A 13,358-nucleotide genomic window follows, 5' to 3' on the forward strand; every position below is an offset into this window, starting at 1 on the left:
AACAGAGTTCTGAGATCTAGGAATAAATATACTTTCACAAAGATTGAATTTCTTAAAAGGCACCTAAAAATGAATTATCATGTATTTTTAGCTAAAATATTGCTGCTAAGTTCTTAAACTACCTTCTATCAACAGATGGAGTGGTAAAAATAAACAAAATAGTTATATTTCTATGTTTTGTACTATAATTTTATATATGTACACATGTATATGTATATATTAAATATGATTTAATTTTTAAAAATCTTCTACACTTTTCATTGCGGTACTACAAATAATGTGTTATCATATGAGATGGCGGTTTTTGAAAGTTTTTAGTCCATGAACCACACCATAAAAGACATTTTATGTCATGCAAGAGCACAGAATGCATGCACATACATGAAACTAAAAATTTCACAAAACAATACCTATTCTTACTACAAGCAGTGCACTCAGCTATTTTTCTTTTTCTTTTTTTCTTTTTTTTTTTTTTTGGCTTTTCTCTTCAATTTCATTTCACAATGCTGGCTGCAACCCACATTGATTTATAACTCACTAATGACTGAGTTTGCAAAACTTTTTTGTTCTAAGAGGAAATATCTCCAAAGTTATTGAATTTTTGATTGTAAAACCTCACCTAGGTATGCATAAAAGGGAGAACTGATAAATTCTTCATTAGAATATATGACAATTTGATGTCTTAGAAATTGAGAAAACAGTGCGGAGAATTATTACTTGATGTAATTTTAACCAAAATTTTTTTAAAATCTGGTTTATAGGTAGAAGTAAGAGAATCTTGGGAGAAGACAACTGTGCCACCTAGGAGCTCTTGGACATTATTAGAGAATGAAAGTTACCTACCTTGGGCTTTAAAGAAAAAGATTAGTCTTTTAAAAAATCAACTATGATTCCATAGTCAGAGACTTTAAAAATATGATTCATGGGGGATGAGTATGAGATTCTAATAAGTAAAATTCTGACAATGCAATTAAACCTACATTGATATAAAAAGTTAGAGGCATCTAAAGAACCCTATGTGGCTGCATAGGGAGTCAGCTCTCAAACAAAATCAGTTTCTGGGGCCAGCCTGGTGGCACAGTGGTTAAGTTCGCGTGTTCCGCTTCAGTGGCCCGGAGTTCGCCAGTTTGGATCCCGGGTGCAGACATGGCACTGCTTGGCAAGCTATGCTGTGGTAGGCATCCCACATACAAAGTAGAGGAAGATGGGCATGGATGTGTTAGCTCAGGGCCAGTCTTCCTCAGCAAAAAGAGGAGAATTGGCAGCAGATATTAGCTCAGGGTTAATCTTCCTCAAAAAAAAAAAAGTTTCTAAAAAGACAGGCAGGTACATATAAAAGAGAGGTGCACAATATCAAATTCAAAAGAAAACTTAATAGAATCAACTTGTCAGGAGATTGTCAAGAATCTTAGATAGGAGAAATTCATGAAATATTGCCAAAGGCAGCAAAAATAAGGTTTTCTGGGGGAAAATTTTTTTTGCAGCAAGAAATCAAGTAAAGGCTAAGAATTTGGAGGAGAGTCCACTGTTCAGAGCTGAAAGTCAGAACTACTCAACTTTAGGTTATTTCTTAAAGGAAATTATCTTCAAACTGAAAAAGATAGGATGAAAAAGGAAAGGGAACTAAACTGAACAGTTGAAAAAAGAGACTTCACTTTGCAACTTTAAATGAGTGTGAGCTTTTAGGCCAATGACAAATTATAACCATGGGTAATGAATGTTTGCAGAGATCAAAGAAAGTAGGGAATTCTGGAGAATAGGAGAGATCCATTAATGCCTCATTTTTCAGAATGGAATAAAAGGTGAACCACAAAAATTAAGACTACTTGATGTAGATCCTAGGAATTCTGGAACAGATTACTAAACAGATGGTGTCTTCTCACTATTTGGCTCAAAATAGTCACGTCTTACTGTTGTCACAGTGCCTGCTTCTTGCAGCTCTCCTCTACTCCACAATTATGATAGTGTGTATTATGGCCCAAAGTCTAGGATTTGTAGACCTTCTCTGACATTCTCACCACAATTCTACGAGGTAGGTAGATCCGCTTTACAGATGAGAAAACTGCTGGGAGATTAAGTGACTTCCCCAAGGGATATCACCAGAGGCAGCAGAGCTGCCACAATTCAAATCCCCACCTATCTGTGCACGCCTCTGATTTCTAGGCTGCATTGCAACATCAAATCTGCTGTGGAATGCAAAGCCAGATAAGCACAAACTTATTTGAATTATTTCAAAAGTAAAAATAAAGAGGCTCTGAGAAAATATCCTGAGAAAGATCTTCTCTGATAAAGTTTTAAGGATTGCACTTCATTTTATCTCCTTTTGTTGATCAGAAACTTACCTTGCTAACACCTAAATTACTGGAAAAGTGCCTCTGGAATAAGCGAACTACTAGGAAAAGCCTGGCAGGCTTTGATTTTTTCTTAAACGAGAGTTTAATGCAAAAGCTATCCTTAAAGCAGAGTTATCAATTCACCTTTCAAGAAGACTTCTTTTTTTTTCCCCCTGCTATATCTCCCCAAATCCCCCCTGGTACATAGTTGTATATCTTAGTTGCAGGTCCTTCTAGTTGTGGCATGTGAGACGCCGCCTCAACGTGGCCTGACGAGGAGTGCCACATCCCTGCCCAGGATCTGAATCAGCGAAACCCTGGGCCGCTGCAGCAGAGTGCACAAACTTAAACACTTGGCCACGGGGCCAGCCCCAAGAAGACTTCTTTTGAATTTAGAATTTTACCAAAATGGTCTGTTTGGTTCACAAGTATAAAGGAAATAATGAACATTTTTTCCTAAAGTGTGATTGATGACTTTAAGACCCCAGAGTTGGTCAAAGTGTTCTGATTAGTGTTGTAAATTGCATGATTCTTCACTTCCGTAGAATAAAATCCTACAGTTCAAAAAATGTTTTTATCTTTTCCATTTCTAGATAATTTGCCCTATGCCTGGAAAGTCTTGTTTATTCCTGGAAGAGAGAGTGTGCGCAGGCCCATGCACACGTGCATGACTTTTTGGTCCAAGCATTTACTCATCAGAGATTATAAGATTAAAGATATAGATGGAGACTCGTTCTTTCCTTTATCTCACGCTGAAGAGAAAGACTGAGAATAAAAACCTACTGCTCTGTGTGTCATCACTTACATTGGATTGTGAGGGGCTGACATGGAGTTATTTATGATGAAACACGTCACACTGGGAAAAGTCCTCTAGTGTGATTGCTTTGTCTAGGCTTTGGGGGTCAGACTGCATCTTGCAGATTATGGAGGGGATTTTGACAAAGGAGATAGTTGTTCCCAGTACAAAAGTTTGGACCCATAAAGTAGAGGAAGTCTTCCCTTCCAGCCCAAGTCCTGTCTCCTCTCCTGCCCCAGGATAACATTCCCTGGGGCTCCGTGGTAGGAGATGCTTGGAAATTCCTGCTGACGGGGCTCCCACAAACCCCCGGCCCCTGGAAGGCCTGACGGACTTGCACTAGGAGCCCCTCAGCCACATGTGGAAACCTCTGTGAGGCAGTTTATGTTACACTCTGTTATCCTAAGCCTTCAGAAATGTGTTAGCAAACATTACTTATCTTTCATTCTTTGGGAAATCAAGGGAGAATCCTCTGGGGACGTAGTAAAAGCAATCAGGGCATCCTGGAGAAACCAGTTAGGAGAATGCAAGCGGTGGTGAGCCGAGCTCCACAGCAGCAGCCTGGCCATGATGGCTGGTGGTGGTGGTGATCTGTGCCACATAAAATCATACTTTAGGGACTCCTAGGGCAATATGGACTTTGAGCATCACCTTACACACGGACAATCACATTTTATTAGCAGAGGTTGGAGACTTTAAAAAACTGAAGTGCTAACTACAGTTACATTGTCTTTCAATTCTCTCTTTTGCTGTGAATACCAGGAGTACTGAAAATATACCTCTTTTTAAGCAATTCATAATGTCCCCAATAACAATTATTCCTAAACTGTGTTCTGTGGAACACTAGTTATGCAGCATATTAATAGGTGTTACATAAAAGAGGTTTCCATAGTTAGGTAAATTTGGGAAATATTGAGATAAGCAAGTTAAACAAGGTTATTACAGGATTTCTCAGAACCTTTATATACGAACATGAATTGTAAAGCTCTGAGAAGGGTACTAGATAAAAATACAGCTTTTCCAAAATATATTTGACTCTGGAACTTTACTTCATTGAGCACACAGGCAAGGGCTAGCAAATATATTTTGCTAGCAAATATATTTTGGAAATATATTTTGGAATATATTTTGGAACATATATATTTTGGAAATATATAACAAATATATTTTGGAAAATATTGACCTAGTATAATTTCTTTTAAAATACAAATATTTAAAAATATAAGGCAACCAAACTAGTTTTCATTGGAAACGACTGAGCTTAAAGCTCCTTTTTCACTTTTTTTAGCACTCCCAATTTTATGTCCCTAGGAAGAACTGTGTAAGTGATTATTTCATTTAAATATCTTGTAAATAACCAAAATTAACCAATCTGGTATTAGGTCTAAAGAGATTATCTTGACAAAATACATAAGACATGGGGCTGGCCCCGTGGCTGAGTGGTTAAGTTCGTGCACTCCGCTGCAGGCAGCCCAGTGTTTCGTTGGTTTGAATCCTGGGCGCGGACAAGGCACTGCTCATGGAACCACGCTGAGGCAGTGTCCCACATGCCACAACTAGAAGGACCCACAACTAAGAATATACAACTATGTACCGGGGGGCTTTGGGGAGAAAAAGGAAAAAAATAAAATCTTTAAAAAAAAAATACATAAGACAATAGATATGTCCATTTAAATATTTAGGCAAATTTATTTTCTTTACTCTTATTTTAAAGCCAGCATTACTATAAACAGCTTAATTTTTTTAACCAAGCTAAACTTTAAAAAGAAACTGGTCATCCTAAACAAAAGAACAAAGTTTACAAATATGTGAAATGAGCATTCTTTATTACTCCTTGGGTACTTGGAAATGAGTACATTTAAGGTTTTTTGTTGTTTGTTTTTGTTTTTTAAATATGAACACCCCCCTCAGTCCACACCCAAATCAAGCATGCTTTTAACTTCTGATGCCTCTTCGTCTTTGTAACTCCTCATTCACATCCACTGTCACCCTCTCTTACCTACCCTCTGACTTCATCTCAAACTCACTTTCACCATCTCTTAAAGGTCCCTGACTCATTTAGCTTTTAGCACTAATAAACAAAGATTCTACCGCTCCTCTGTCACCCAGTCTTGCTGATAACATCTCTTGACACTTTGTTCATTTATTTTTTCAAGACACCTACAAACCAGGAGTAAGAGAAAATCAGTTGGATTAAATTTCGCAATTTTCACATTTCTTATTTGTATTCTCGAACGAGCTTCTTTTCCTTCGTGTCGCCGAGGGAAGGATGGGTTCAGTTAACGGTCCGATTTAAATTCATTCCCAAACTAGAGCTCAGGAGAGTTGTTCATTAACTTTTGTAAGAAATACGAGAACTTCACTAACCTGGGTTTCTGTACCAGATTTATTCTCCAGTGTAGGCCTGGTCTATCAATTTATTTTAAATCCCAAATAATTGTTTGTTTAAAAATAAAACAACCTTAAAACTGCCCTTGTAAGGGTTTGCTACATGATATTAAAGCATATTTGACTACAAGAATCCCTGCCCCAAGAAGATCTCACATTCATACACAGTACCATGGTGTGCTATCTGTTTTACGACAAGAACAGTTGATGTTATCAGTATAGAGAGCTCACTCACTTAAATGTTAAGTTAAATCACAACTACACATAACTCACCACTACACCTAACCTTACATGGCAAAACGGGTTTAGCAGCTGTGATTAGACTAAGGATCCTGAGAAGGGGAGGTTATCCCAGATTATCTGGGTGGGCCCAGTGTAATCACAATGTAATCAGAAGAGAGAGGCAGGAAAATCAGTCAGAGAGACATTTGAAGATGCTATGCTGCTGGCTTTGAAGAGAAAGGGGCCAAGAGCCAAGGAATGCAGGCAGCCTCTAGAGCTGGAATGGCAAGGAAACAGATTCTCCCCTAGAGCCTCCAGAAGGAACCAGCCCTGCCAACAGCCAATCAGACTGTTTTGTTTTGTTTTGTTTTGTTTTGTTTTGAGGAAGATTAGCCCTGAGCTAACATCTGCCACCAATTCTCCTCTTTTTTGCTTAGGAAGACTGGCCCTGAGCTAATATTTGTGCCCATCTTCCTCTATTTTATATGTGGGGCGCCTGCCACAGCATGACTTGACAAGCAGTGCTAGGTCAGCACCCGGGATCCAAACCGGCAAACCCCAGGCCACTGAAGCAGAACGTGTGAACTTAACTGCTGTGCCACTGGGCTGGCCCCATTAAGACTGATTTTGGACTGGTGAACTCCAGAACCGTAAGAGAATAAACTTGTGTTGCTTTAAACCACAGTTTGTTTGTGGTAATTTGTAATGGCAGCAATAGGAAATTAATACAATAAATTATACCTTAACAAACCTGACTTGAAAGACAAAAAAATAATGGAATATATTTAGTATGATAGTGAATGAAATTGTGGTTTGGCTAAACAAATAGTCCTGGGTCAGAAACCTGACTGTGACATTTGCTTGCTATGTAATTCCCAGATACGTTAATTTACTTCTTTTGAGTATGTTATCATCTGCAAAATATTTCCAATAATATCTCCTAGAAACTGTTGCACAGATTAATGGATATAACTTATATAAAGGATCAACTCATTCCTAGCACTTCATACACTTTCAATAAGCAGTAGCTATTATTTTATAGAAAGTATCTGAATTACTGAGTATCATGGGAAATTTTTATATTAGACTACGTGTCACAAATACAGTATTATAGAAGAGATTTCTTCAGTAACCCCCAAGCACTACTGAGTGGTTATATGCTGACCCAACTAGAAAAACAATTATTTGGATTCCTTCTATATATAGATTGCTTCCATATATATATATAGTATGCAAAAGTTATCTGCAAGAATAGTTCCAGGTTATGCTTTTAACTACTGGATTATAAAAAAAAGTGTTAGTCTGAGATATGTCATATCATCTAAGTAGTCTGCGACCAAAGTATCCTGTAAAACAGCTTCTGAATCTAAATCTGTATTTGTACATAACAAACATCTGTCCAACCTGCTCTTCTGGCCCTTTTTTGGGATCTATGTAGGGAACTGGTTCATTGCACGTTCTTGCATTTGTGTTAATGAATTTCGCATAATATACACGTCCTCTCCTGACACATGGATTTGAATGCTGTATACTTTTTCCAGGTTTTTTTCCACGTTTGATTTCTTCTTTTTTTTCAGTTATATACACTATACCAGCATCTTCTATTTTATGCTGTCTGAAAAATAGAATTAAATAGCAAATCATTATCCCAATGAACATTATAGTACTGAGAGTCATAATTACATAAAATAAGACTTAAAAATATTTCAAGTATCAGTCAAGACAATTTAGGCTTTATTAAATTATAAGGGGCTTGTGCTATTAAAATTTTGAGAGGATATCTTCTCATTCTAAATCATGTAAGAGATAAAGAGATTTGTGTTAATAACAATTATTCGTGACAATATACCAGTACAGTGTACAGACTCTCATCTGCTTGAAGTCAAGAAAGAGTAGTGATTTGATCATGCCTACAAATCAGGTTTGTAGTATTTATTCATGTGGCTAAGTTACATGCTAAACTTAACCCATTTTTTTAAAAAGTTAGTTACCAAGTAAATTCAGCCATCTGGACAAGGATAACTATTTAATTTTAAAAGCTCACCTGGTAAACTTGTAAAAGCTACTAAATGATTACTGCTATTTATCTTTTCAAGAAAAGACCTGTGCAGGCATCAGAACAATTAACTCAATTTCTTATCACTTTTTACTTCTAATAACTATGCTGGTAGAAAAATGAAAATTATTGAATTTTTTTAAATGTTAAAGAAATGTTTAGAAAGAAATAATTTACAGAATTTTTCTCCTTTTAAACAAGGAGTAATAGGGGCCAGCCCCGTTGCATAGTGGTTAAGTTCAGTATGCTCCACTTCGGCCGCCCAGGTTTGCGAGTTCAGATCCCAGGCACGGACCTATACCACTCGGCAGGCAACCCAAATACAAAAGTGGAGGAAGACTGGCACAGATGTTAGCTCGGGGCTAATCTTCCTCAGCATAAATAAATAAATAAATAAATAAGGAGTAATAGTCATTATAAAAGGTAGTATTTCAAAATTTCACATACTTGAAAAACGAAGGTAAGAACGAAATATAAAAAAATTTGAATACTTTTTTACATAGAAGGTTTTAAAATCAAAGCCCTGGCCCATGGAAGGTGAGTGAATATGACTCCAGATTTACAGAGGAAGTGAGCAGCTCTGTCTGGCCTTATACATGGCCTTTAAAATATAAGCCCTACCTTACTTCAAACCAAAGCCAGGTCCATCTCCTCCATCATGTCATTTTTCAATTAGAATCCTCAAATGGCTTTCCACGGCATTTACAGTAAACACTGCCTCCTTATTGTATGTAGCTCGAAGGCCCTGTGTGACCCGGCTCCAGCTAATCTCTTCAACTGCACTCAAGCCTCTCTCCCCTCATGGGCTCCAGCCCGCAGTTCCTGGAACACACTCGTCTTTTTTCCCCTCAGGGCATTTGCATTTGCACGTGCCTTCCCCCTGCCTGGACTGGCTCTTCCCCAACTCCATGCACAGCTGGCTCATTATCATTTAGGTCTCAGTCATCTCTTCAGAAGCTTTTCCAAGATTTCCCCTTCCTCACTCCACCTCTATTTTCATACTTTGTTAATTTCTTTCATAACACTTACCACAATTTAAAATTTATGTACCTAGCTTTTTACTTGTTTTTGGTATGCACTACAAATACTCTTTATTAGTCAATAAGTTCCATGAAAGTGAAGATTGTGTTTCATTCCTCATTATGTACCCACTGTCCAGACAAGCGCCCCATTTGTTGTGGATAAATGGATTGCCGTTATAACGTTTACATGTTTCTGGTGAATCTGCTGGAATTGTTTTTCTCTCTGGCTCTGTTTCAGCTGTACATGCCCAACCCTCACTCCAATACACATACAAACAACATTCAGTACCTTTGGATGCTCATTCCCTGCATTCTAACACAAATTACCCTCTGTAAGGGATTGGGAAAAACTGATTACTGGCAAAGTGTAAATAACTTCAAAGGCTTTTTCTACTACCTTTCCAGAGATTTGAGTATTTATTTAAAGGTCGTGATTGGATTTATCACTGTAGACTTCTGACATCTGCTGTTTCCATCTGCTTTTCAGCGTTGTAACCCAGCAACATACTTGTACTGGAATCAGGTCCATGGAGGAACAGACTGCAGCTATTTGCTTACATACTGATGCATTCATTCGATTAAGTACTTGTGGTGTGAGTGGCTATAGACTGATACATAAATGTGAAATATGTGATTCTACAGTAATCTCTTACTAGAAGGAAAACACAGTTAAAAACACTAATGGGCTCTAAAGGAAGTCAGGCCTGGGTTGGAATCCCAGCTCTGCCATTTTCTACCTGAGCCTTGGTTTCCTCAGTTGCATGATGAGAACAGTAACACCTATTGTGAGAGATGTGAGAATAACATTGAATAATTCATTCTTTCAACAAATATTGAGTTATGTGCCTGGTGCTGTTGGAGGCACTGAGGATATATATACAGGAGTGAAAAAACAAAAATTCCTGCCCTCATAGAGCTCACATTCTAGTGGGGAAGGCAGATGAGAAATAAAATAATAAGTAAAATATACAGTCTGTTAGATTGTGTTAAGTGCTAAGGACAACAACAAAGCAGGAATGAGGAAAAGGCGTGCACGTATATGGGAGGTAGGTTGCATTTTTAGATAGAGTGGAGGCTGCATTATGAAGATGACAATGGAAAAAGGCAGGAACCAGGGGAGAGAGCAAAGTGGACATCTGAGGGAGAAACATTCCAGCAGAGTGAACTGTAACTGCCAAAGCTCGGCAGCACAAGTGTACCTGTCCTTAGCATGGTGCTTCTCAAAGTGTGGTCCCTGGAGGAGCAGCATCAGCATCAATCGCCAGCTTGTTAGCAATTCAAATTCACAGGCCTCATCCCAACATACTGAATCATAATCTCTGGGGCAGGTTTCCAGAAATTGTTTTAACCAGTTCTCTAAGTGATTCTGATATATGCTAAAGTCTGAGAACCACTGTTGTGACAAAAATACAGGCTTTGGAAGCAGATATCCCCTGGCTCCACCTCATAATGAGCTGTAATACCTCGATTCAATAGTACTCAAAATTTAGAGGACATCAGAATCGCCTTGTTAAAACCCAATTATTGTGCCCTACTCCCAGAGCTTCTGATCCAGCATGTCTGTGGTGGGAACCCAGAAGAATCTGCATTTCCAGTAAGTTCCCAGGTGATGCTGACACTGGTCTGGGGACCACAGTCTGAGGGTCACTGCGGAGGATTGCAAGGAGGCCTGTGTGCTGGAGCAGAGTCGCATCAGAGGGCAAGCAGCAGATAAGGCCAAGTAAGCGAAAAGGGGCATGTTGTGTAGGCCCCACAGGGCATTATAGGAGCCTTAGCTTTTGCTTTGCAACGGCCAATGGAGAACAGTGATCTAACTTACGTTGTAAAACATCCCTCTGACTGCTGTGTTGAGGAGGCTGCAGAGGGGCAGAGGGAGCAGCAAAGACTATTGCAGTATCCAAGTAAGAGACGCCGGTACTTGGGCCAGAGTGGGGATGATAGTGAAAGTGATAAATAGTGGGCGATGCTGGATATATTTTAAAGGTACAGCCTACAGAATTTGCTAATAAATTAGATGTTGGGGGAGACGGTGAGAAGGAATGGATGATTCAACGTGAGTTCAAGAATTTTAAGCCAAGCAATGCATGTAAATTGCTTGACACACGGCATGTGCCCAGTAAACGGCGTGTTTTAAAAAGCATTATTTTAAGCTTTCAACCACTAGAAATGAGAGGTAGGAAGAAGACTGGAAGAGAAAATGCCCAGAAGGCCTGAGGACCCGCCCCTCGGTCTCACTTAGCTCATGCCCTGAAAGAGGAAAATATTTTTCGGAAGTGGAATTAGGAAACCAAACCCCAGCACTTACTGCTGCTTATCCTCCTCTCCCTCCATGGGCTCCTATGGCCTGACACGCGGCAGCAAGGAGCCTCACGGGAGGATCAGGGACTGAGCCCGGCCCGGAAAAGGGCCCGCGCAGAGCTGCGACTGTGACTCGCGCGTTGCTAAGCAACGGCGGCCGCCGGGCGCGCAGCCTCGGAAAGCGGCCTGGGGGGGCGGGACCCAGAGCGCGCAGGCGCAGTAACTCGGGTCGGCTCAGCAGCTGGGCGCGGCGGGCTGGCCGGGTGTCTCGGCGTCCTTCCCAGACCCGCCTCAGGCTGGACCCGGTGCGTTTGAACTTGGCCTTCCCGCTCTCCGGCCGGGCGGGGTATTTTTCAGGCCTGCCGGATCCTTGGGATCAGCGAGGGGCGGTTCCCGGAGCCTCCCGCGCGGCCCTCGGCCCTCGTCCCCGCCGACCCGCGCAGGACGCCGCCCCGGCGCTGCCCGCAGCTGCCTGAGCTGGTTCCAAAAGTGCGCGCAGGCTGGAGAGAAACTTGTTTTCTTGTGAACCATTAAATACTGTGCAAGTCATGATAGCTGCTCCGGGGCTGCCTAATCTTTGCAAGAGAAAGCTTGGCTGTCTCTCTTCTCCCTGATTTCTGACAAATCCTCTTTCCCCGGCCTGGCGGCAAGCATTAAAATAGAGCAAGGGAACACTCGTCTCCTGCAAATGAGCTTCCCCGCTGTGTGTTCATCTGCTTCAGCCTGAGCGGGGTTCAGCAACGGGCGGAGGGGACTGTAGGCTATGGCAGCGGGTTGGGGCTTGTACGTGTAGCACTTATCCGAAAAGAGCAAACTCTTGGGAAAAGCAGTTCATGACTTGCATCCACCTTCTGGCCCTGGAATATCTTACCTCATTTCACCACTGCCTCCCAAATTCCACTCCCAGAGCCAGATGTCTGGCATCTTGTCATGGTAACTCATGCATTTCCCTGGATAACGGGAAAAGAGAAATCCTTATTGAGTTGAATTCTGCTATGTATGGGCTCTGCATGTCCATGTGTTTTGTAACCCAGTCAGTATTAGTACGTGTTTACATTTACCTGGAGAAATGTGGGAGAGTGGATGCTGGTCCTGAGACTCATTGTACATACATGAGCTTAAGTCCTATGAGGAAGGAGAGTATATGAATAGAAGTTGGATACCTAATTACCTAGACACCTGAGTGTGGACTTTGTTGGTAAAAACAAAAAACAAAAAACAAAAAAAAAAAACTGGAGTGTGTGTGAATGTGTGGTTATGTGTATGTGTGTTTAGGGAGTAAGGAGTGGATGGATAAATAAATGTGGAGAGAGTGGATTGGAAACCTGAAAACGGGGGAACTAACATTGATGGAGCTCCTGCTTGGGAGCCAGGCACGTTAGGCACTGCGTTAAACAGCACATACTTTCCTGGTTTTATCCTAACCATTAAACTGTGTTTAGGAGCATAGGCCTTGAGGACTGTCAGTGTTTGAATCCTGGCTGCACCACTTAGGAGCTGGTTCACTTGGGCAAATGATCTAACCTCTTTGAGCCTCAATTTCTTTGTCTACAAAATGAGAAAAATACCTAGGGTTGTTGTGAGCTGTAGATTTATTTAATACAAGCAGAATACTAAGAGGAGTGTCAGACACTAGCAAGTCCTTGGTCATGTCAGCCATTATTTTTATTGAGCAATTTTATCTGCATGTGCTACCACATGTCTTAAGGCTTAGTCAACTCTCTTGTCATTCCCTCTCATTTCTATCCCAACCTTCACCGATCTCTAAGCTCCTAGAACCACTTACCCTCAGGGACAATCCCGATGGCTTGATAAGAAGAAATGAGGAATTTGCTCAACTTTCTCCCTCTCAAAACAACAAATTCACCTGCATCCATATGGGATGACAGTTGTTTGGTTCTATTTTGAGTCATGTAGTATTAGTCTAAAATATAAACACATTTATGTCAATCAATCTCCAACTGTTAAGCAATTTGTATATATGTAGATTTATTAAGGGACACAAGAAACAAATGTTAAATTTTAGTCCTGAGATAACACCGTACTATAAAAATGTGCCAATTATTTATTATTGACACATCTTCTGCAGGACACTGCAAAATAATGTGAATTTTATCATAATTATTGACTTTTTTATATAGAAAAAGAATTGGACAGCTATTAGTGTTTTTTACTACTAACTAGCTAATCCGACCTAAGAGAGACATTTAAACCTCTCTGCTGTGGCTTCTCACTTGTTAAAA

The 13,358-nt window shown here is 40.3% G+C and overlaps 1 protein-coding gene across 1 annotated transcript in view; it reads right to left on the reverse strand.

Annotated features, from left to right (window-relative positions):
- CIMIP6 (ciliary microtubule inner protein 6) overlaps window positions 1-11,606 on the reverse strand; it is a 31,515-nt gene extending 19,909 nt beyond the window's left edge. The window contains exons 1-2 of the mRNA XM_008541504.2: window positions 11,123-11,606; window positions 7,144-7,354 (exon numbers count right to left, since the gene is read on the reverse strand). Coding sequence (XP_008539726.1) covers window positions 7,144-7,354; window positions 11,123-11,148 — 237 coding nt within the window. The 5' untranslated portion in view covers window positions 11,149-11,606. The remainder of the gene's footprint in view (window positions 1-7,143; window positions 7,355-11,122) is intronic.
- Window positions 11,607-13,358: the final 1,752 nt, after the last annotated feature.

The sequence above is a fragment of the Equus przewalskii genome, chromosome 14, assembly GCF_037783145.1.
Source record: "Equus przewalskii isolate Varuska chromosome 14, EquPr2, whole genome shotgun sequence".
Classification (NCBI taxonomy): domain Eukaryota; kingdom Metazoa; phylum Chordata; class Mammalia; order Perissodactyla; family Equidae; genus Equus; species Equus przewalskii.